Source organism: Anthonomus grandis, chromosome 10 (assembly GCF_022605725.1).
Source record: "Anthonomus grandis grandis chromosome 10, icAntGran1.3, whole genome shotgun sequence".
Taxonomy (NCBI): Eukaryota; Metazoa; Arthropoda; class Insecta; order Coleoptera; family Curculionidae; genus Anthonomus; species Anthonomus grandis.
In genome coordinates this window covers 19107372-19133617 of record NC_065555.1, presented here as the reverse complement: position 1 = coordinate 19133617, position 26246 = coordinate 19107372, and the positions used below count along the sequence as shown (strand labels likewise).

The window sequence follows — 26246 nt, the reverse complement described above, 5'->3', positions numbered from 1 at the left end:
GCGGCTTAATGAGGCCGTCACGAGATGGCACACTTGTATTGTGTAGTAAAATATTTTGGAATTCCCCCAATTCCCATTTCAATTGTCATAAATGATAAACGTCATAAAAAATATCAAAATTATATCAAATATTTCGATTCTCAGAAGTTTTAATAATTACCTCACAGATAAAACCGTTTAATGTGCATAGATATACCTAAGTTTACTTCACATTTGAATTGTTCTTTTTCTTTTCTTTGTCTTGTTTACATAGTATAGTCGGAGTGCGGTGCGGATTGCCGATTGTTTGTGTGTTTTTAAGTTTAGAAGTTACCAGAAACAATTTACTTTTTTTGTTATTTTGACGTTTTTGTTTACTTGTTCTTGTTTTGTGCTTTCTTTTTGCTGAAGAAATGAACGGTACTCCCGAGAATCCTCCCAAGAGGATGAGAATGGAAAAACAGCAGAAACCCTGTTGTGTTCCAGGGTGCAAGGACTTTTTGAGTAAGAGGCATCGTTTCCCCAAAAACAACCTACCGGTTTTCAGAGCTTGGATTCGAGCTGTTAAACCAAAAAATTGGGATATATTGACTTTAGATCAGGTGTATAATAGATATTTAGTATGTGATGTTCATTTTGCCAAAAAAGATTGTATGCGGGGGTTTCAAAGAGGTCTTAAAGCCAATGCAGTTCCTATGCTTAATTTACCAGGTATGTATCTCACCTTTCAATCACTATATAAATAATTTTAGAATTTATTTAAGCCTAACTTATAACTACTTATATAATGATCTAATAATTATTGCTTTATAGTATCAAAATATTTTTTTTCTACTGCTACAAAAATCAGTAGCTTAATTTTTTGTGCTAATAGAGTTTCTTGGAATCAACTGAATTTACAAAATTAAACATGAATATAAAGGTATTAAAAGGGCCTTTTAAAAGAGGTTTTACTGAGGTATTTAACTGACAACAGAATTTTTATTGTGAAGTATTGTGGTAGCCATCCTCGCTTACCCTACTGCTGGTGCTTTGGCTGACATGCATCAGGCTACATGGTATATACTCCCATAAAGAGTTTCCCAAATTATCTGCAGGGAAGTTGAGTTGACCTCATACTGCTTGTACCTCTTGCCTCCGTATCATTAGGCCAATATTTTTTTATGTGTTAAATTTAGGTATAGGGAATGCCATATTAAAAATATTTAAAATTTCCAGAAGAAAGCAAATATTGAGTTTTTGACAGATGGCATATTTGTCATGTATGTCAAATATATCAAATAAAGATTATGTATTAAAAAGTTAAGGTGGTTAAGGAAAACCTGTTTTGCTCTATCTTTATTAGAATTAGTTGTAGAGCCCCTTAAAGTCATAAAAAGTGCAATATTCAACGCTAGATTTTTGTGTAATAACAAAAATGTTATAACATAGAGGGTTTTCTATTAAAAAGATAGGTATACATTTTTGTTTACCACTGCTTTTTGAAATACCCCATATAGTTTACATTTTTGTCAGTACATTAGTATACATTTTTTAACTTCATTTTCACACATATCCCCACAAACACTTTTTTTGTGTACAGAGTCATATACAAGTTAGGGGGAAGGGGGGGGATAAATATAAAAATTGTGCCTGTAGGTACATAAAAAAAATCTGTACAGTTAATTTTATGTAAATAATGTAGATCCTGAGAAAATGTACCTAAACTCATTTTTTTTTATCTTCAACATTATCAATTTTATCTCATCAACTGTATAAATAGTTTTTTATATTTTTTTTAAATAATGTATGTATCTTTTTTCAGTGAGTGAAGATAAAGAAGTAGGAGATGATTTATATGTGCATGAATCAAACTCAATAGATTATAATTCATCAGATATGGACATAGACATAACTTTGCCAGACCCAATAACAATGATCAGTGTTGTAACTGATCAAGAAAACAATCACCCTATTAATGCTATTGAATTGTTTTCTCCTATTTGCAAACCCTCCACTTCTCAGAATGTTTCTAATCAAGCAGCACCTTGTGGTATGTAATAAGTATTAACCTAATGTATCCTTAATTTGATTATTTAACATAAATTTCAAGTTTATTAAATATAATTTTTTAGCTGAAAAGCAGAGCGCAACACCTGAAACCAAGCCCAAACCACAAATCAGCTACAAACAGATGCTAAACCAGTTAATTGAGACACCATTGTCACCTCCAAAATCACATGTCATTGTCACTTCTAAGATCAATGGAACTAAAAAAGCACGAAAATTAAAGACAGGTAAGTCATATTAAAGTGGATTTCATCTATTTCAGGGAAGATCCAGACTCCAGGTTCAAATGGAGTTTTCGGAGATGCTCTTTCCATCCAGAATATTTTTTTAGGATGGTATCACTTCTGGTTATACCGGTATTAAGACCTCTACTTGTTGATATTAAATCAAATATCCTGTATATTCTTATAATTTTATATAAGTCTTACAGAATTTAGCTCTGTAGCTAAATAGTATAGATTAAAAAAATAGCTAATATTATAGATAAAAAAAAATACTAGTTGCACCTTTCTATCTTAACTTTCCTATTTTTTGAGATACATGTTAAATTATCCTGTCAAAACTTTTTAATTTTCAATATGTTTCACAAAATATAGGGTTTCAGAAGTTAAGACAGGAAGGTATGAGTAATTTTTTTCTATTTATGATAGAATTAGCTGTAAAGCCTCCCCAAAAGGCATAAAAGCCCAATTTTGAATACCCTGTACTTCAAAAACTATTCATTATGTTAAAATATTTTAAATGGAAGTAGGAGCATCCTCGAAAACCCCATTTGCACATAATTTTAAAAACACAGTGTCCCAAATATGAACCGTGCACACTCATTATGAAACACTTAAAAACAAGTACATGTTTGGGTATCTTGAAAACTAAATATTAATTTTTTTTTTAATTTTAAATATAAAAACTATTTTATGAATAAGTTTATTTATTAATTTATTATTAATTATTGTTTTAATTTTATATTTTTTAAGCATACTTAAAAAATGTATAATATTTAATTAAAAATAATAATAGTGACATTTTTCTGGTTTCAGCAAGAAAATCAATTTTGGAATTTTCAAATGCTACTAGAATCTCCCAACTGACACCACAGGCAAAGAAATTTTATGTAAAATTAAAAGAGTGGAGTGTTGATTTAACCAACAAGACTAGACAAATTAAAAGTTATAAGTCACGATTAGCAGAAGCAGAGAAATTAATAAAAAGTAATAGTTTTGATAACCTCCGAAAAGCGGTTAATGAGCCTACTTATCACTCTATAATGAGTCAAGTGCACAACCAAAACCTTAGGACACTGAAATTAAGACGCTTCAATACAGAAGAAAAGGTTTTGGCTTTATCAATTTATAAAAATAGCGGAAAATGTTATAGGCTTTTGAGTAAAATTTTTGCATTGCCTTCATCAAAAACCCTGAACAGGCTATTGCAGTCAATAAATTTAAAACCTGGCCTTAATGAAATTTTATTTCAGAGCCTTCAAAGACAAGTAGAAAAAATGAGTGATAAAGACAAAACCTGCGTACTTGTATTTGATGAAATGGAGATAAGATGAAGTCATAGGATTTCAGGATAGTGGTATTCAACCAAAAGAGAAATATATTGCCGATCATGCCAATGTATTCCTACTTAAAGGGGTTTACCGTTTATGGAAGCAACCGATATGCTTCACATTTTGTCAAGGGGCTACAAAAGCAATAATACTAAAACAATTAATAAAACACATTATTGAGAAATGTTTTGACGTGGGCCTAAATGTAATTGGAACCGTTTGTGATCAGGGATCAAATAATTCAAGAGCCATAAAACTGCTTTTGGAGGAAACAGAAGAGCAGTGTAAGAGAAAAAACATAAAAAACCACTTTTTCGGATTCAATGTCTGTGACAGGGAAGTGATTCCATTATATGATGTGCCCCATCTCTTCAAAGGGCTAAGAAACAACCTATTGGACAAGGATCTTCACTTTGAAAAAAATGGCATAAGAGGGTGTGGGAAATGGATCCATATCCAACAACTTTTTGCACTAGACAATACACAACCTTTAAAAAGGCTTTGTCCAAAATTAACCGAGCAGCATGTAGAGCCCCAAAAAATTAAAAAAATGAAGGTAAAATTGTGTACTCAAGTGTTCAGCCATAGCGTTGGTTCTCTTTTAACGAGAATTCCTGGATGGGGTAAGAAATAAAGTTTCTTTGTGTATAATTTTTTAATTAGGTAATATTTTTTTCAGATATTAAAGATAAAAATAAGCTTGGCCCTGAAGCGGAATCTACTGGTGAGCTGATCCTTTTTTTAGACAAGCTTTTTGATAGCCTTAACTGCTTAAGGTATTCAAAAATGGGTAATGCAGCAAAGCCTTTGAAGTGTCCTATGACCAGAAATTCTGGTCATAAAAGTTTTTGGTTGGAATCCCAAAAAATCATACAAAGTATGAAATTTTTTTCGCATGCTAAGCAAACCTTTGTAAATGTACCAACACTTAAAAATCTTAATTTTACATTAAAGGGATTTTTAAGATTGACTGACAAGCTTTTTGATAATGCAGGCTGCAAATTTGTGTTAACAGGGGCATTTAATCAAGATGCCCTTGAAAACTTTTTCAGCTACATTCGCGCACACTGTCTAAGAAATACCAATCCATCGCAAAATCAATTCATGGCATCTTTTAAAACTTTGATGATGAATAATTTTACCGCAGTTCACTCTCCTGGAGCAAACTGCAAAAGAGATTGTTCTGAAGGTTTAGATAATCTTAGGAGTTTGCTTACAGGAGGGCAAATTACTGATGTTTTAGCCACAGAAACAAATGAAGAAGTAGTCATTCCAAAGGATGTTTTACTACAAAAAACTAATAAAATAGGTAGCTGCATTACGACTTATATGTGCGGTGTTTTAATTAAAATTGTTCAAAAAAACCGAGCAATAAAAAAATGTGAGAAGTGTATGACCAATTTAAAAATTCGGCATCTTTTACCAAATCATTATAATGATGAACTAATAACTGCCAAGCAATTTGAAAAGGGCAATTTAATAAGGCCAGGAGACTTAGTAATTTTTTTGATCAGATCATCTTTTGATTATTTAAGTTTCTTAACTCCGCAATTGGCGACATCAAAAATAAGGCCCTAAACATTCTTTATATTCTAACAAAAATGTTTTTTTTTTATATAACCACATCATAAGCTCTCAGGCAGTTGAAGTGCCCCTTGCTGTATATTTTCATGCAGATTGTCACCCCCTGAAGTAATAATTAAAATATGTAAACTTAAGTGAAAATATGCATTTCCCTAAGTCATAGAATAATAATTATATTGTATTCAAATATGATGGAATTATATCAAAAACTGACAAATAATTTAAACTTTTAAATTACACAAAATTTTAAAAAATTGTCCTAATTTCAAGAATATAGATCATAATTTACATTGGCTTTACTTCCTTTAAAACCTTATTTATTTACTTAATAAGTAAGGAAATATAATGTGCCTAAAGAAATAATTATTCTATGATATTTAATTAGATTCTCATTTCATCTTCTAACTCTTGAATCCTTATTAGATGCAGTTACATGAGTTTTAAATGTTTGTCCGAAGTATACAAAACTGTACAGGTTTTTTAAAAATATATTGATCCTCTCTTTAACTTCTCCCCGTAGTTTAATATAAACATTTAATAGTTTGAAATACCTTTTTTAAAAAAAAAACTTTCTTCATACATCAGTGTGTTTCTGAAAGTCTGAGGGTGGTCCTACTTTCTCATTTTAAATTGGTAGCCTCTTTTTTAATTAAATATTTGCCTTTTCCTGGAAATTTGAAAATTTGTTTAAAATAAAAAATTTTCAAATATATCTAAATTTGACTTTAAAAAATTGGCGTAAGAATGTTATTATTTTCTTTTTGTTTAAGAAATATAAAATAACATTCATATTAATTATTTCCTTAAATAACATATTAGTTTGTAAATAAAGCATATTAATAAGTTACTAATGTAATATGTATATTAATCTTCTAATCACATACTTTTACGTAGTTTTTTCAAAAATGCAATAAAAGAATGCAGTACTAATAAAATAATACCACATCTAGGCTTTTTAAAAAACAGTATAGGCAAAAGAATAGTTCATCGAAAAACATTTAAAAGCATTACGTTTTTTTATTAAAAACTCTTTTCTATGGAGTGAAAAGTTAACAAGAGAAGGGGAGTCAATATATAAAAAATCTGTATATATCTATGATCTATACCAGGATCTATACAAATAATACTAACCTCATTGTCATATAACTATAAATAATTCTTATGTTCTTGAGTAACTATAAATAAGGTGTATTGAAAGCTTCAAAGTTGATAGGGCATATTAGATATACTAAAAAAGTTTAAAACTTTTAGGATATAATAAGTATATGTTTATTTATCCTTTGTTAGCTTTAATAATAGTAGTGACTATATGAATGAATATGAATATAATGTATATATTATTTTATTTGCAATACCTAAATAAATTTATGAGAACTTTGATCCAGAATTGTATTAAATATGTCACAAAAATATATTAGTATTTATTAAAAAAATATATTTTTATTTTAAAAAGCAGGACTGATCTATAGGCAGGTACTCATACTATAATAATAGCAGATTTTACTCTCAAAGATAATGAGTGTTAATGAGTCTTAAATCTCGTTTTTTTTTAAATATAGCCTAATCTTTTGTTTTAAAATATATTTTTTTTAGAATTCAAGATTATTCCTAATTTAACTAAATAATAGAATTTTGATTCTGGAATCTTTACTATAATTATTTAAAAATATTGATTGGAGCATATTTTTAAAAAGGAAATTTACGACCATAAGCAGTTCATATGTTTAAGGGTAGTATCTGTTTATAATATATACAGTGACTTTATACAAGATAGTGGCGAAAATGCGATCGGCCACCATATTGCAGCAAATTTGAAATTGGATATTTTAATACAAGGGACAAAAGATCTTAGGAAATCTATTGTTTTTATTTAAAAATTAGGTTTTTAAAGTATTGTAACTTGATTTCCATAAGATTTTCTCGTCCCTTGTATTAAAATTTAAATTTCCAACTTTAAATTTGCTGCAATATGGCGGCCGATCGCATTTTCGTTCCATTGTCGCCACTGTCTTGTATAAACTCTAACAATTAAGTGTTATCCAAACACGAACTTAAAAATATACCTGGGCTGCTAATGCATATGGCCACGATACCCAAAAATGACCACTGCATGGTGGCCGCCATTTTTATAGTGGTTGTGTCCTTTTGATGTTGGTCACTCTGAAAATGTTTAGTGTTGCCAACAAAAAATAAATTAAATAACGGTAATGAAGTTGACATTTGACGAGTGAGTATAGCGGATTGCCTAGTTTTTGACGATTTGTAAACGACGCTTGGGTATATCGTCTGGAACAGGCGATGTATCTTTCTCCTTATTTAATACGTGAATAATGTATTACCATCTTTATTTAAAGGTATTTGGTTCACTTTCTCAAAACCTAATTATTGTGAATTGTTCGTCTGTGTTCTTTATAATAGAATAATATATTAAGTTGTTGACACTGTTGACAGAATAATATATTTTTTCTATATAAACCCTGTATAATTACAAACCCTCATAAAATCATCTATATTTTGATTCTTATATATGGTTTTACCTATTAATGTGGAAACACTGTACATGGAAGGAAAGTAAAACTCGTAATAGTAAGAATAGAAAGAAAATAAGTGTTTTTAACTGAATTTGTTAAGTAAATACAAGCAAAAATTTAAATAAATATCATGATTTTCATGGTATTAGGCATAAGAAATATAAAAAATAAATGTGAAAGAGCAAGTATTGATGGTAATCTGTTTTAATCGAGTGGAGTACCCGCAGGTTGTGACATTTACTAGTTTCCTTAAGTTGGGCCCGTCTTAGAATTTGAATTTCCCGCCCTATATTTAAATTTGATGCCGAGTTTGAGCACGTCTTCTTTTAAATCTGATTGGTTGCAGGGGTTATAGCTTAAAAATGTCAAAATTACTTCGAATTATTGCACCTTTAGTAGAGGACCAAAATTTCTTCGCGTTAACACAGCAACCCGCACTTCTCTATATATTTGTGTTCTGTGCTGAAATACCCATATAAGGCAATCGTATAGGAAAATTCACTATACAGATCGTGTTATCGTCAGCTACGTATTACCCAAAATAATGGCAACACCGCTTGGTTGCGGCTTGCAGGCGGCGGAATTTTTCATTTTTATTTTTTGAACCGGGAGTCAGCAGACCTCACTTTCCTGTGTTACTGCACGTTGCATTAATAATATTTCAGCGTTATTTTCGTGTTTTTTTCACTATGGCTGTTTATAGCCCTTCCGAAAGAGTTCAACTAATTAAATAGTTTTATGGAGGCAATTCGGCAGTACAATGTAGAGATTTGTTTTCAGTGACATTTGAGAATAGACCCATTCCTTGTGCAAAAACGGTTTTAAATGTGGTTACAAATTTTGAGAAATCTTTTTGTCTTCAAGATTGTAAAAGATGCCTCACAAAACGTCAAGAACCACCTGTTGAAGTGGTGCAGGATATAGAACGGCGGGAAGAAATGGGTTGCAGTACCCTAGAACTTGATTCGACACGGTCCACTAGAAGTATTGGAGAGGAACTGGGAATGAGCAATAAAACTGCTGCTCATATCTGGAAAAAATATGGGTACAAATGTTTCAAGTATTCAAAAACTCAGGAAATATTTCCTGAAGACCAGTGGCGAAGAATAGAATTTTGTGAAACCATGATGGAAAAGGCAAATGAAAACGAATATTTTTTAAAAAATATTTTGTTTTCTGATGAATCTTCTTTTCCATTACATGGCAAACACAATCCTTCCATTGTTCGTTATTGGTCTCGGGAAAACGAGCACAGAAGTTTTCAGTTCGTACCCAGTATCTTCAGAAATTGAATGTTTGGGCAGGTATTTTGGGCGACAATGTTATAGGGCCATTTTTTATTGATGGCACTTTAAACACCCAAAAGTACCTTGAGTTGCTGCAATACCAAGTTCTTCCTGCCATTCAAATCCTACCTGATGTAGACCTGGGATTGGTTTGTTTTCAGCAAGATGGCTGTCCTGCTTATAACGCGGCTAGGGTAAAAGAATTTTTAACAAATACTTTTCCTAACCGCCTTATTAGTGGGACTGGCGATATTAAATAGCCTCCTAGACCTCCAGATTTGTCTCCAAATGACTTTTATCTGTGGGGTTACCTTAAGCAGACCATTTACAAGCATGAATTTAGTAGGCCAACAAATTTAGAGGAGTTGCGAAATAAAATTGTCGAAGGTGCCAATTCCGTTTTACCTGAAACTCTTTTGGAGGTGCGAAATAGTTTTTACGATAGGTTAAGTTTTTGTTTAGCGAAAGAATCCTGTTTCATATTATAAAGGTCAAGACGAAGAAGATACAGACAGTACTCTTAACTAGTGACATTGTGTTAAATATTATGACAAATTTTCAAGCAAGCCAGTTTACTGAGTTTGGTAAAAATAAGATTTGTGTGGATGGCACTCATGGTACCAATGCTTATGACATACAACTATATACTATTATGGTAGTAGATGAGTTTGGAACAGGTTGTCCCGTAGCTTATTGTTTCTCGAACCGTTCTGATACTGTTATATTTACTTTTTTTTTTTTAATCAGATAAGACTAAATATAGGTACAATAAATGCAGCAATATTCATGTCTGACGATGCACCAGCATTTTATAATGCTTGGGTTTCTGTTATCAAGTTGATCATAAGTTATTATGCAGTTGACATGTTGATAGAAATTGGAGATCAAATTTAAGTAAAATTAGTGGGGGCATTGATAAACAAGCCTTAGTAAATAAAACTTTAAAGGTTTCCCAGCAAATGGCTGACATAAATCAATTTCAAACAAGTTTACTAGATGTACTAAAACAGCTTGATGATAATGATAATACAAAATCTTTTGGCCGCTACATTCAAAATCATTATGCTAATCGTTGGGCGTATTGTTATAGAAAAGGCTTAAAATAAATACAAATATGTACTTGGAATCATACCATAAAATACTACATATTTACCTAAAACATATTTACCTAGAGGGTAGAAAGGTTAAGAGATTAGACAAAACTATGAATGCAGTATTAAAAATAGGTACATAAGTTTGTTTAAAAGGCTGATAAATACAACAAAAAATAAAAGAACTCAAAAAATACAACAAATTATTGCTAGTCACAAATCCAGCGCAGATATTCCATTTGATTCAATTCAAACAATAAAGGAAGATACACTTTAGTTAGTCTTTTCTTCTTCCAATGCTTCACTACAATACCATGTCCATTTTGTACAGAATTTCTGTTTGTAAACATTTTAATTTGTCCGGAATGCAATATTTGTGTGCTCTCGTTCCAGTGTTCATGTAATGACAATGTCATAAAACTGAATATATGTAAACATATTCATGATTGTCCAAGAAAACGATCCAAGGAATAAGTAACGAGTCCTGACAACCTAGAACAACAGCAACAATTTCATGAAGCAAATGAAATATCTACCTTATATAACATGTCACAAAAAGAAATTCCCAAAATCACAGCAAATGCAACTTTAATAAGGAAATTCGAAGTTGTTATAGGTTAATAAAAGTGAAAACATACCTTCAGATAATTTGCGAAACCTAGAAAGACATGCAAATAATTGTATACATTTGCTAAATCACAAACAGACTATCAAACTCAAAGTAGCTAAAGATGTTAATGTTCAACAAAAAATAGAAAAACAACACCGTTTGTACTCTACAAAAGCAAAGAAGAAACACTGTTCCATTCAGTTAACAAAGCCTTCAATTGTTGAAGAAACTATTATTAAAAATGGACTCTATAATGCTGATGAGGTATTGCTAAATATTCACAGTGGCTATGATCACACCTATGAATTAAAAAACGTCAAAAATAAAAATATTTAAGTTTTTTATATTTATATTTGTTATTACTTTGTAATGAAAAATGTTCCGTAATTTTGTTTCTTTGATTTTTACATTATAAATAAAGTGTTAGAATAAATAACGTTAAAATTTTGTTTTCTTTAATATATTATAATGTAATAAAACATTATAATATAATTAAAAATATATATATTTTTAATTAACTAACTAATATTAGGTATGTCTTAAAAGTATGAAGAATAATCAGAAACATTCATGTAAATAAATTTAAAAGCAGTTGTTCAAAAAAATATGTTTTGTGGAAAAAATTCGTATGTCTTACATTATTCATACATTGTAGATATGCAGGGTGTTTGGTGGGTCATGCAAAGCCTTAGGAAGGTGATATCAGCTCAAGAGCTGATATACATTTTGAAGTAGGTATTTGAGGCAAGCTGCCATATACTATTTACAGATTACCCTTTTTTTCATCTTTTTACAAATAAAAATTACTATTTCTGCTAAAGTTTATCAACAAAATTAGCTAGCTTGTCAGCATCATTAAAAATAATTTAGGTATATTAATATCTGTCAGTTACAAAATTTATATTATTATGTTATCATTTAAAAAAAGTATTATTATGTTTAGGTAACTATAGTCGGTATAGTCCATTTAAAAACAACATCCAAAAAAAATGGTAATTTATGTAAAAACGAGAAATCGAATTAAGACTATAAACAGTATATAAATAAAACAAATTTACATTTTTAAGTATGGCTAAGTTCTTTAAAATGGGATTTTTATTTTTTATTTATTTTTGAGATAAGTATTTTTAGTTTAATCAGGTCTTTGGAGCTAGTACTAACTTTTTCACATAACATATGCAAATAAAAAATTGTTGCGTTATAGTTAGAAAGCTATAATTTATTTATTTTAAAAGTACAAAAAATTTAAAAATATAGATCTATCTTTATAAATATAATTTATCCGTGCGCAGGTCATGTTTTCTGCTATTGCTGTCAGATGCCAGCGGCGAACGGCCAAGCGGATACTGTCGTGAGACGCTCGTCAAGGCGACGCCGCGCCTTTCCAAAATAAAAATAAAAAAAGTCAGCGTCAAAACTGTCACTAAGATCACTACTGTCAAATTTTTCTAATGTCAAGTCACCCTAATATGGCCGCCGTCCGAAATTCCGTTTTGGCGAATGAAGTTTTATAAGGCTGTATTTCAGACCGAATGTGTCGCTCCTGTCTTCGTGATTCTTAAAAGTCTATTAAAATAGTTTTGTTTTGTAAAACGCTTTGATGTTACCTGGCGGAAGACGATCACGCCGATCAGTGGGATATACAGGTTTTCATCCCGATTGTACGTCGTTAAGTGTGCGGCCACACATAAAGCTGGTGGCGGAGAATACTTCGGATACTGGCTACACATGTCGCTGGTTTGCACGCTTATTTACAGCTAATACGCGCGAAAATATCAAATAAATTTGAACGCTCCGCTACCAGTTAGGCTACTCTCACAGTAGATGCGTCTACTAGCGAATTAATATTACGCGCGAACACGCACGAATACAGAAATATTAATAGAACTCGTACGAGAAAGAAAATGCCTTTGGGATCAGCGAGAATCAAATTACCCCCACCGTGATGTACAAAGGTGCCTTTGGTAGTAGTAACTTTCTAAAGAAATAAACGTTCCAGGTACGTACTTTTTAAATTTTGTGTATTAACATATAGTTTTTTGATTATCTAGTTCCAAATTCATATTTGTAATACCTTCTTAATCAATAATTACGTTTTGAAGCAAACAAATACATTTAATAATTACATCTGTTCGATCTGGAGTAGTTTCAATAGCCTTTAGTAATAATCTCAATTTACTAACCATAATTCCGAATGAGCATTCTACCACTTGCCGTGTATTTGATAAACGCCTATTAAATATTTCTTCTTCGGGTCCCAAATTTCTTTGTGGATAAAGACAAAGACAAAGACAAAGGATAAGTTTCATGTACAATTTTGCCTACGTTATTATTTCCAATTCTAAAAGAAAACCGCAAATGCATGAACGAAGTTGTTGCCAATATGTTGCCAAATACCTAAAAAAAAATTGATAATTTCTCTTGCAGTTGAAGAGTTGAAAACACGATGGAGAAACTTAAGGGACACGTTCAAAAAAGAGTTTAAAAAGTCTACACAAAGTAGATCAGGTGACGGAGCAGATACCGTATTCATATCTAAATAGCCGTTTTTCCAAATGTTATATATTATGATCCCCAGAAGGTTAAAAGGCAGTATTCCTGAGGGCGCCCATTGCACCACAGAAGCAGAATCAGAAGTTCCAGATTATGAAATTGACGATTCACAAAATTCAGATTTGCAGCAAGAAGAGGTTGGTGTATTGGATCATGACTTACCGACAAACAGTAATCATGCACAAAAAAAACTTTTGATAACCCAAAACTAACATTTAAGAGTATGAATATTGATGAGAAACTTTTATAAATCAAGGAAAGAAAATTAAAGTATTTTGAAGATAATGGAAGAGATGATGATTACCAATTCCTAATGAGCCTTTTGCTTTACTTAAAAGCTGTACCTGTAACAAGAAAATTAATTCTGAGATCACAGTTACAACAGGTCTTAATCAATAAACAAATGCACACTTCGATTCAGTTGATACCTGCACAAACACAATGGCAACAAGAGGCATCTGGAACGACCTCTAGAAAATCGCTCAGTGGATATTCAAGTTCTGCAGCAACCACTCCTATTCAACCTGATTTACAAAGCCCTACAGAGAGTTACCATTCCTTGCCTGAATATTTCCAACAGTTTAATCCGACATACTCCTTTACTTCATAAATAAATTTTAATTTTAGTTAAATCCCTTTACTAGTATACAGTAGTTGGTTAAGATTAAAACATAACAAGTAATGTATTCTTGAGGTATATGTAATATAAAAAAATTGCTTGTATAGTTTGTTGTTTTCATTCACTGTTATTTTTACTGTATGTGGATGACTTGAGTTCATTGAAACTGCAGGGCAAGGTGGTTCAGTTTGCTGATGATACCACCATACTATGGAGCTATAAAAATTCTGATTATATTAAGACTTGTATCCTTGAAGACCTTCAGATTTTATCAGGGTGGTGTGCTTCCAACAGGCTCGTGTTTAATGTAAGAAAGATGTCTATTATGGGGTTTAAGTGCGATGTTCAGGGTCTGATGTTTGACGAAAATTCCCTCTTGCAGAATAAAGAGTGCTGCAAGTTTCTGGGATTTACCATTGATTGGTCTCCTTCGGTTTGAAGATCATATTTTATATTTAGCTGGGAAATTATCTTCTGGATGTTTTGCAGTAAGAATGGCAAAACAAGAGCTAGGAGGGGTGGTTGCACGTTCAGTGTACTTTTCACTTATTGTTCTCATATTCGGTATGGCTTGCCTTTTTGGGGTTTAACCAATAAGGGGCTACTTAACATTGTCTTTGTTATTAAAAAAAAAGCAGTTAGATACCTGTGTTCTGCTAAGTTAAGAGATTCTTGCAAACCCCTCTTCATTTCTGAAAAAATCCTAACTCTTTTTTCACTCTTTATCTTAGAAACAGCTGCTCTTATTCACAAAATTCCCAAACTACCCTCTGACACTGGCCATTTGACTCGTCGTGTAAATGATGTTCCCCTACCTATTCCTACGTCTTCCCTTACCAAAAACTCATTAATTTACATAAGTAAAAAAAATTACAATCATGTTTTTCTATGTGTTATGACATATATCGGATGTTAAGAAATTTAAAAGAGAATTAAAGACGCTTTTATTGGCTAAGGCATATTATAACCTGGATGACTTTTTTAATGATGAGCTTTTAACCTTGGACGTGTTAAAAAGTTTTTTTCTCTAGTTTTGTCAACAAGTTTACCTTTATTTAGTAATTGATTGTTTTATTTAGTTATCTTTAATTCAAGTATGTTCAAAAAGTGTTGTCTTCTTGTGTTTAATTTTGTTCATTGTTTTGTCAATTTTTGAAATTGTATTTTTGTTTTGTTTTTTTAGCTTGTAGGATGCTTGTACACAAGATTATTCTTACGTAATATAGCACATTTTCTTTCTTTCATTCTTTGGGTTTCTTGAAAGTAATTAAAGAAACTTACATTAAAGTTACAGCCAAACGTTCTTCTGGAGAAATTGGTTCACGAAAATTACAATAGTTTGTTAAGTGGACTTTGATTATATTTAATATGTAATTGAAAATTTATTTTTTCATTCGAAAATAGTTAAGAAACTGTTCCTCGCTTCTTTTTAAATCTTTCCAAATATTTATGTTGAAATTCACCAAACTTCTTTCTTTTATTGAGTAGTTCATTCACACATACTTTTCTAATCGCACGTACACGCATGCACTGTGAGAGTAGCCTTAGCAAGTACGCGTCTTTCCGCAATGCATAGGCCGTATTTGTGGCCCACAGAACACAAATATAGAGAAATGCGTGTTGCCTAATGAACAGACAGAAATTCCGTTGACAGCTTTATTGACGTTGTTGACAAAGACGGGGGCAACCATCTTGGGTGGCGTTTGGCGAGAAATTTAAACTTGATCTATTGCGCGATATTTAAATTTGAACTTATTTGCAGAATTACAGAAGTTGATGCGTTAACTCACGAGTGATGAGAGATATATTTAAATAAAATTTTGTTCTATTTTAAAATTAACAATATGCTTATCCGTTTAGAAATACCCACATTTTATTAAGATGGCTAATTTTAAATCTTGGGAAAAAAAATAAATATTGAGTCTCAGACATCCCTCATTACTTTATTCAAGAATTAACACATCAACTAAACTATTATTTAATTTAAATTTGGTTCTCAAGACATTGCTTATTTAGAACATTTAGATTTAGATACTTACTAAGAATTACAAATTGGCACGATAGGTATGAGAGCAAATTTTAAATAAAAAAAAACAAAACTAAATTGTCTTTTAAATATTATATTTTAAAATGAATTAAAATACATTTAACAAAGGGTTTTAAAACACATAAAAATGTTAACAATATATTCTAAATTAAATACTGTAAACTGTAAGTATGGTATTAATAAGACCTTTTATGTAAAAAATAGAAATGTTGCAGATATAAAGCATATTTTAACTAAACATTCTAATAATTTGGATTTTCAGAAAAAATTACCTATTTTTTTTTTGTTACCATAGGTGTATAAAACACTATAAAAAACATGTAACAAACATACCTAAATGAAAAATTTATATAAATTTTCTATATATGTAACATATATATATATATATATATATATATAAAACTATCTATACAATTGTAACAAAATAATATATATCCAGATATTATGGAAAACAAAATATAAACTCTTAACACAAATATAACAGAAACTGAACCTATCTCTAGAAATAAATCTGGTTCTCATTGTGAATAAGTTAATTAATAATGACTATACACACAAATAGATATGTACAAGTTAATATGCATGTTTTTTTCTTTTTTTTTAGTATAAACAAATAAAAACAAAATACGACTTTTGATTTTTGGTTATTCAATTGGATTAAGATAAGCAAAACAGTATAAGCCAGTATATTGTGCATACAATATTATATCCTAATCAGGTTAAAATTAATTATCCTAATAAGTACTTCATACTAATGATCCAAAATACATAAGTCTTTATTATTTGTAAGTATTGATTATCGCAGTAGTTATGATTACAATTAAGGTTCGAAATAATACTTTAAAGGGTTTTATAGTCTATAATTTTCCTTTAAGCAAATAACATGATTTTAATTATGGGTCAGTAAATAAAATAGGACTGTAAAAAGCATAGCATTTAATATCAAAATGTGTTAGGTAATTTAGCTTAGGTATTTTAAAAATATTTAAGCCATAATTAAAATTCAGTGATTTTCCAAAAAGCTGAATCCACTTTTAAAAAAATAAGATATTATGTAATAATATCTTAGTATCATTAGATAAAAAGTTAAAAAACAAAATGATTCAGATTGTGTATCATAAGTAATAAATGAGTATATTCAAGATTTTTGTTTTTTTGAGGGCATTTTAGATTGTCAAAACTTTTTCTGTTTTTTAGAATGACCTACACTTAAAGATTGTCGTTGTGGTTTTTAAGTTAGCTTTTGATTTCTATCCTTTAAATTATTGAGCCAGTGTTACCTTGAAAAATTTTGTTTTACAATATCATGCTGGTCACAAATAGAAAAGTCCTTAAAAAATGTTTATAAACCAACCAAAACTTTTTCTCTAAACTGACTAAATGTCCATGGTTATCCATAAATGTGTATAACTTAAGGTGGATTAGGTCGATTAGGGAAATCAGTTTTTGAGAAGGATATGTCCATCTAACTGTGTTATCATTTTTGTTTTTATACTGAACAAATAAGTGTTGTGTTTCTACTCCATGTGAATATAATTTTTATTGTGAATATATTTCTAGATTGTTAAGATCGGAACCAAAAAAGTGTTTAGAGCAAACTCGATAATTGGTGACATTTTTAGTCGGACATACATGACAGATCTTCCTACAAGATTTTTGTAAGGATGGATTCAATGGAAATTTAAACAATCTATGATTTCTGTGACTGTCTAGGCAGTTCCTAATATATAAACTAATGTATAAAGAATATTTGCATGAATATCTTAATCTAGATCAAGACAAGGAAAAGGAAATACTTGACATTTTCCCAGTGAAAGCCCAATTAAAATTGAATTATAAAAAATGTTAAATTGAGAACAGTGACACAGATATGTCCAAAATAAGATTAAACCTATAATTATACCCGGGAAAATGATAATATATCCAAGATGCACCTAAACCTTATTAGAAAACACTTGGGTAGGTCATAATTGAAATTTACCTGTCTCCTGCTCTTTGTAGTTGCACGATGATTCGATGTTGGCACGTTTGTAAAATAATTGATCAACCCATGACTCAAAAAAGCTACAAAAAGCTATAAATTTACTTAAAAACTTTAAATTGGAAGAAAATCATGAGTCTTGGCTTGTTTTCCACCCGTCCCAAAGAGAACTTAACAAAGCAATCATCAAATACGACAGTTAAAATGTCATTAACTTCACTTGTCATATTTGATGTACGTCAAAAATTATGAATCAATAATAAATCGATAAAATGAATCAATCGGCCATCTTGGGAGGCAGACTATTCCGCCCCGCCACCGATCAATCCCTTCGTTTAAGTCTGTAAAATTTCGCGCGCGATGTGTGATGCTATAAGGATCTCCTGGTCATGCGATAGACAGCCGGGTGTATTAAAAAAGTTCTTTCATCTTTGAGTAATTTATTGGTTACAAAAGTGAAGGTCCATCTCCGATCACCTTTTACAAGATTAACCTACTTAGATACAGGTAAAGGCATTGGTTTTGTGCCAATGTTGTTTACACACTCATAGTTGCAACCACAGAACACAAATATATAGAGAAGTGATGGTTGCATACAAACTGATAGAAATTCTTCTGACAAAACTGCAAAAAAATTAGACGAATACAGGCCAAATTCTAAATTCTTTACTTTCATAAACGTGTAAAAAGCATAACCGGCAAAACCCATCAAATAATAATAACCTCACATGACCCCCCTCCCAACTATTAAAGGTGATAGACCCATCCAACAACTATTTTAAAAGCGATAGACCCATCCTTAAAGATCTCTTTAAAAACACGTCGAAAGTAATACAAAAACAGCCCAAAAATTTATTTGGGTACGGCCCCGTAATTCTCAAAATTCGTGGGATAGAGAGAGATAGACAATCACTTGCACAGCCTAAAGTAGGAATCGCCAGAACGCAGGTGTTTTATCTTTGTTTAATAGACTGGTTAAAAAGAGGTGACAAGTCTGTGAGTGCTGGAAGTGTTTAAAATATTTTGTAAGATGCTTGGATTTTAGTCCGCGGTCAATTTTTTGATATTATTTTCTTGTGATATTATTTTCTTTCTAAAAATTGACATTTTCGAAAGAAAAATAAAAAATAGTATAAAACATGGGGTTTTACGTATATTTAAAATGATTTCATAGATAAAATTTTGCCATTTAAACATGTATATCATGCGACAATAAATATGACATAGGCGCACTGACTAGTTACGGCATCTGAGACACATCAAAGATTCTAATAGATCTCTGAACTGGACTTTATCACAAAAACATTTATTCTAATCCATTCTAGGTGCTCAGCTCTCTCGGTCCCTATATCTCTGTCTCATCTCAGTAACATAGAAAGTGGTATGAAACAAGCATGAAATAAATTAAAAAATAGGCAATGCAAACCTTATAAATATATTCACTAAATGATTTATATGAAAAACAATGACAAAACTAATATTTAAATAAATAGGTATTGTATTGCAAAGCCTTATTAAATATAGTATTTTGGAAATAAGGGTATCATGTATCACAGATAATTGAGTACCTAAGTCATTAATTATAACAGAAATTCGACTACTTTAAAATACAATTTAGGTTTCAAATTTTTAGCCTCTTTTTTGGAATCTTTGATTGACAGATCTTTTTGGGTTTTTTTGCAGGGCCATCACTATTTAAGGTTCTCTGATTTTTATCCTTTAGGTATTTACAGATTGCTAATTGAGTAATAGTTCTAACAACGGGTTTAACGATGCGATGTGTGTCACAAAAACTGTATTAATTTTATTAAAGAGTAAAGATTGACAATACAAAAACATAATAGTAATAAATAAACTCAGATCTTCTTACCAGAAACCTGGAATTGCTTGCTGCAAATCAATTAAAACATTACTCCCAATATTAAAAGAGAATTTTTTAGAAAAAAAGTCATGAATTTAAAATAACATCCTTAAAACAAATAGCAAACTCAACCCACGCTTGCATTCATTGAAATGAAAAACAAACTCAAAGGGTATGACAATGACAAATGATGTTCTATCAGTCAATGTCAACAACTGTCTGTCAGCTCCCTGTCAATTTTGCCAAGCAAGATGGCCGACGTACGATTCCGATTTTCACCATACAAGCTTTCTTCATACATGTGAGCAAAAACCACACAAAACAGACCAAGGATAGAAGACAAACCTCTGAATAAAGTTCTGCGGAACAAAACGCCACAAAAACAGTGGATGCGATCCGAATTAGCAAAGATACCTGTAAAAATATATACCGGCCCCTTCACCAAACATGGAGAAATGAACATTAAAAATCTGTTGAAATAATAATAGACAATATTAATTAATTTCCATATAATATTTCAATCAATATTCAGGTAACCTGAAGAAATATTATTACATTTCTTTTAGAATTCCAGTTTACCTCCGAATATTAATTTAAATATTATAGAAAAATTAATTTTTGTTGCCTATTATTATTTCAATCAACGATCTGAAAAAGACATTATCAAAAACATAAATAAAATTCAAATATAGAACTAACAAAATATTTATTAAAACAAGTAAAAATCCTAAAATCAATAAGTACTACATAATAATATGCATTTACACGGTATTATATTTTAAATTTAAAAATATGGAGGTGAATTTTCGACTTATCATTTCCTGGCGACCTTTTGTAAGTATTGTCTATTTTGCATTATGTCTACGCCAAATACATAACATACTAACAAATAACATACACGCAGAAAAAAATAGGTGTCTCTGATACATGTACGTTTCTGTGATTTCACGAATAATAATTTATTATTGGTGAAGATAGATATAATAATATACATCATTTTATAATGAACTTGTAAGTAGGACTATTAATATGTTTTCAGAGATTTTTAAAATCTGTGGAATTGACATATTTTTCGGCAATACCTATTCTCCCTTTGTAAGATTTAATTTTTTTTCCATTCCATATATTTCACTCCTCCAAGATGTTAATTTGGTATATCATTTTTTGGCCTTTGGTGTCAACTCAATGGAACGATGAACATTTAAACTTTTCAATGAAAACCTTCTTTTTTCAAGACCTAAAAACATATTTTTTAAATATTCAAATAATGCATTTGTTTAAAGGAATATCAATAAAATTGGCAATAAAAAAAACGAATAAGAACTAGTGAGGAGAAAAAATAAATAAATATAATATTAATAAATGAATTATATAAAATAGATATAATAAATGTATACATATGTAAGTATACTAACGTTTCTTAGAAGATTCCTTTTTCCTTGAGGCATTAGGTACAATTTGTAATGGTACTTTTTCAATATCTATTTGATTGTTGGAATTTTCTATTATAGGAATTATTTCCATATAAGATGAGGTATTTCCAGGAATATCTTTTTGATTAAAAGCATATGAGGATTTTTTTATCAGCTATTTCCATAGGTACCTCTAAGATATTTTCTACCACATTAGTTTGGCTAATAGGTTCTAAAAGATTAGTAACTTTAGAACATATGGACCCATCGACGGAACCTTTAAAAAAAATTTATTACATAGTTTTAGATACATATGAAGGTCTACTAATTTTTGGTGGGAAGTGCTAAAAAAACTTTTGGGAAAAGGCAATAAGCAGTACTTGTTATTTTAACAAATGTTAAGTAAAATGAAAAGGTTTTAATTAAAATATAAACAAAATCCAAATCTAATTGAAACATAATTAGGTATCAAAATGCATTAATTTAAAAGCATGGTCGACGTCTTCTCAACGTTAATTTTAAAAATAAATATTTCAATAATTCGTTAATGTCATCAGTAGTTAATAATCATTATGTAAAACATATATTTAAGCCATTTCATATATTAGAAGTGACAAAAAATATGCAGAAAATATCAAAAATGTATATAAATATATTCTATTCTGAATTTTGAAGAAATCTTACCTTTTGCATAATATATGCCATTTATTGCTTAATAATAGCTCAGCATTATAAGCACCATACCCTAAAAAATAAATATTGCTTTAAATATAAAGTTGCTTCACAGATGATATAAATTAATGTAAATAATTTTTACTCTCAGAAAATCAAGATATAAAAATTAATTTATTTTTATAAATAAGATCTACATAATTATATGAAAAATCTTGCAAAAAAATATATTAAAGCAAATTAAAACGATTCTATTAAAGCTTAAGCCTCAAAAATTAATATGATATTTTGAACCTCTCCTAACATAATTTAATGAATCCCTATATAAAGTTGATACTGAAACCAAAATTTTTTTGAATGTTTTAATCCACATCTCAAACTCAGGATTAAGTCATATCACTCTAAAAGAAATGACTCATTTTTTTATAAAGTACCTACTTGATGCTTTATCATTTGTTTTTAAGTTTAAAATCTATAGCTTTTCATATGTTTTAAAATCAACTAAGGACAGATCCATTATCTTTAGTATTTGAAAAGCTGCTTTTGGAAACAACAATTTGAGGTAAGTATATATTATGTAAGCCCCCAGTTGAAGATGTGGGGTTTCAAATTATTTTGTTCCCCTCAGCCAAAAGGTAATATTGAGTACAAGATACAATCACTTATATTTCTTCACTTTATATTTTAATGCCCAATAATCAAAAATTTATTTTTAATAACTCAGCATTCTGTTTTATTAGTATAAAAAAGAAAAAAAAAACAGTTTTCAAGGTGAATGTTTTATACCCAAAGCCCCCAGTGGTAAGAGGACTGAACTTGAAAGATCCTCTGCTAGTAAAACATATTTTTTTATTTAAAAAATAAAATAGTAATATCATTCTACAGGGTGAGTTTTTTAAAGTGTTACAATGCGATATGTCAAAAACGGCTGCAAATTTTTTTTTAACATTTTGGTGACATTTTAAGTATACCGGGGGGCACTTTTTGTGATAGTTTTGACATTTGTCCCTTCACCCCCCTAAGAGGGGGGGAGGGTCACTTCCTTATTTTAAATGGAATGACGTGTTTTTTATTCTTAAATACGAATCTACATAAAATATGAAGTCTGTTTACAAAAAATTTTTAAAATTGCTCTGCTGGTTACGGAATTATGATCAAAAATGTTTTGATTAAATTTAAAAATAATTCGAATATTTTACCATAATAACAGCCAGTTGCCATGGAAATCCTACTGTTTATTTTACTAGTATGGATGGAAATGAAAATCCTAGTAACAGCAGGATTTCCACGGCAACATAAAAAGCAGTGTCACATAAAAATTTTGACGTGTTATTAACAAGTAAATTGTGTTTAAAAAGAAAAAAATGGAAGCGAATTTCAGTGTAGAAGTAGATATGTTGTTAATTTTGGGGGAGTGCAGAAACAATTATAGGGAGGCTGCAGTAGTGTGGGCCGAGAGGTTTCCGGATATTCCAAAATCTCATATGGCCTTTAAGAGACTGGAGACCAGAAGTCGTATGACTGGTAGTCTAAAAAGTAAACGACGAAATCGGATTAAAACGCAAACAGATGAAAATAAGGCAGTTGCTGTATTAGGAGCATTAGCTATTGATCCTCAAATCAGTACCAGGCGGCTTGCTTTAGATGCTGGAATTAGTCAATCATCAATTATAACAATTCTGCACCGGTACAAGTTTCATCCTTACCACATTACACTTCATCAAGAGCTTTACGGACATGATTTTGAGAATCGCATTAATTTTTGCACTTGGATTTCAACAAAAATGCGTGAAAATAACAATTTTTTGAGAAACGTTATTTTTTCTGGTGAGGCTTCTTTTAATAATTGCGGGCAGGTAAGATTTAACTTATTTAAATTAGAACATATTTAAGTTTTGGTTGTTTGTTTTTCTAAAAGGTAAACAGGCACAACATGCATTACTGGGCAGCAAATAATCCTCACTGGATGAGAACTGTACCAAATCAACATCCCTGGTATGAGAACGTATGGTGTGGTATTTTCGAGGATAGAGTTATTGGTCCGCATTTTGTCCAAGGTCATTTAAATGGACAGGTCTACACAGATTTTTTAAGAAATCAGTTACCTCGTCTACTGAACCAAAATTTAAATCCTAACGTATGGTTTCAGCAGGACGGAGCTCCACCCCATTATGCCATACAGGCCCGTACTTATTTAAATGAGATTTTTGAAAACAGGTGGATTGGTCGAGGTGGTCCTGTCAACTGGCCTGCTCGTTCGCCAGATTTGACCCCCCTTGACTTTTTTTTATCGGGATTTATAAAAGACAAAGTAATGGCTAGTGCACCTACAACTCCAGAGGACATGAAGAACAGGATTCGTTTTGCTTGTTCATTAGTGACACCAGCAATGTTACAGCGGGTACGAAACTCATGTCAAGAAAGGATAAGAAAGTGTTTGGAAGTCGAAGGCGGTCACTTCGAACAGCTCCTTAGGCATAATACATAGACCATAAATAGATAAAAAGTAGGAAATAATTTGTTTTTATTGTAGTAGAATATTCGAATTATTTTTAAATTTAATCAAAACATTTTTGATCATAATTCCGTAACCAGCAGAGCAATTTTAAAAATTTTTTGTAAACAGACTTCATATTTTATGTAGATTCGTATTTAAGAATAAAAAACACGTCATTCCATTTAAAATAAGGAAGTGACCCTCCCCCCCTCTTAGGGGGGTGAAGGGACAAATGTCAAAAATATCACAAAAAGTGCCCCCCGGTATACTCGAAATGTCACCAAAATGTGAAAAAAAAATTTGCAGCCGTTTTTGACATATCGCATTGTAACACTTTAAAAAAGTCACCCTGTATATGTAGATATATATAAGTAAAACGTGGAAATTTTAATTGCAATAAATTCAATATGGAAAAAAAAAATAAAAAATATGGGTCCCTATATTTTAGGTTTGCCACCAATTTAAGGAAAAAAATTAAATAATAAAATAACTTACATAAGTATATATGTAAATCTTACTAAATAAGATTTACATAGATATTCTTTTATTAGTAATTCATTCTTTTACTTACCTTCAATGTTAAGAATAGGTATTGCTGCTCTTTTGAGTCCTCTCTTACTGGTTGGCACTTTGCAGTACTCTTTAAAGTGACAATCGCAAACATAAAAACGATTATAGATTTGTTCCAAGGATAAACAATGATAATTAGGTGGATTAATAATGGAAATCCATACATTGTATATTTCTGGATCATTTTTTGGAAATCTATGCCTCTTACCATCCTGATTCAGACACCCAGCTACATAACATTTTTTTGGGTGTGACTGTAGAGCAGTAGAAAACATGATTATTTATAGAGAAACTAAAATTTTAAAACCTTAATAATTAATATTAAAATAAAAGAGAGTATATACAATCTTACCTGAAAACTAGGGCTTTATTAAACAAATAATAATAGTTTTGTAAATTGCAACCTTAATCTGGAAATTTACCACAGGTTACAGCACTATAATCTATTCTATAATGTCCTGTTAGTTTGTTTTTTGAATAATAAAACACAACACAAATTGTCACAACAGTATATAATAAGAAACTAATCACTATTCACATAATAAGAAAATCTATTATGCGGATAAATATCATAAACTCGCACAAACATATGAATTCTAAATGTTTTCTGTAATTCCCAGCCTAGTGTTGGGTTGCTATTTAGCAATCTGCTACTTTTTCAGTGCTATTTGGTTTAGTAGCAACTGCTATCTGCTATAAGTTTAAGAATCGCTGCTATTAAAATAGCAACTGAATTTTTTTACGCAGACACCCCGGCAGCTGATTGTTTGGTATCTCGTTGGTTGCAGCGGCACAGCGACAGCTTATAGTGCAGCGTTGGCGATAGCGTTATCGGAAAGAAGTCGGCTTTTAATATTTTAAAAATTAAGGAATAAAAATAAAAGCTTTTAGCGATTATTCTTTGTCCACTCGGTCTGTTTATAGTTTATAATAATTGTTCCTTTTGCAAATTCGCTCATGCCGCTCATGGCTTTTTACAGTATTTTATATTTTAAAATTTAACAGTTTAAAGTTTACACTGTTTACAGCTAGGACTAGCTATGTACGACATGTATGTATCGAATAAAACTCAAATAGCACCTGCTATTAAATAGCAGCTATTTTCGACTGCTATTTCTGATTCGCATTAGCAAAAGCATTTGCTATACGAAAATAGCAGGTTTGTCCCAACACTATCCCAGCCAACTACCAGGAAACGAAAAGTAAGCACACTTTTTTGCATATAGTGCTGCCATCTGTCAGTCAAAATAGAAAACAGAAAATAAAATGGGACAGTGTTACTAGCGCCAAAGTGGACGCGATCCGAACCTTTCCCCTGGCGCAAATCCCCATTTATGTTTTTTTTTCTATTT

The 26246-nt window shown here is 30.7% G+C and overlaps 1 protein-coding gene and 1 long non-coding RNA gene across 3 annotated transcripts; one reads left to right on the top strand and one right to left on the bottom strand.

Moving 5' to 3' along the window:
• Positions 1–112: 112 nt before the first annotated feature.
• Positions 113–5502, top strand: LOC126741462 (uncharacterized). 2 transcript variants are annotated; one of them, XM_050447874.1, is made up of 5 exons: positions 113–690; positions 1784–2011; positions 2094–2255; positions 3066–4203; positions 4260–4550. In XM_050447874.1, the coding sequence occupies exons 1-4, from the start codon at positions 393–395 to the stop codon at positions 3581–3583; spliced, it is 1206 nt and encodes a 401-aa protein (XP_050303831.1). In that variant the 5' UTR covers positions 113–392; the 3' UTR covers positions 3584–4203; positions 4260–4550. The 2 variants fall into 2 exon arrangements, with proteins under 2 accessions (XP_050303831.1, XP_050303832.1); XM_050447875.1 differs by lacking the exon at positions 113–690 and adding an exon at positions 1162–1433 and having other exon boundaries at positions 4260–5502.
• A 14951-nt stretch (positions 5503–20453) lies between these two features.
• On the bottom strand, positions 20454–25390 carry LOC126741715 (uncharacterized). The gene is made up of 4 exons (XR_007662295.1): positions 24896–25390; positions 21840–21900; positions 21159–21432; positions 20454–20980 (listed from the first exon to the last, which is right to left on the bottom strand). It is a non-coding gene; the product is annotated as an uncharacterized LOC126741715 (long non-coding RNA).
• Positions 25391–26246: the final 856 nt, after the last annotated feature.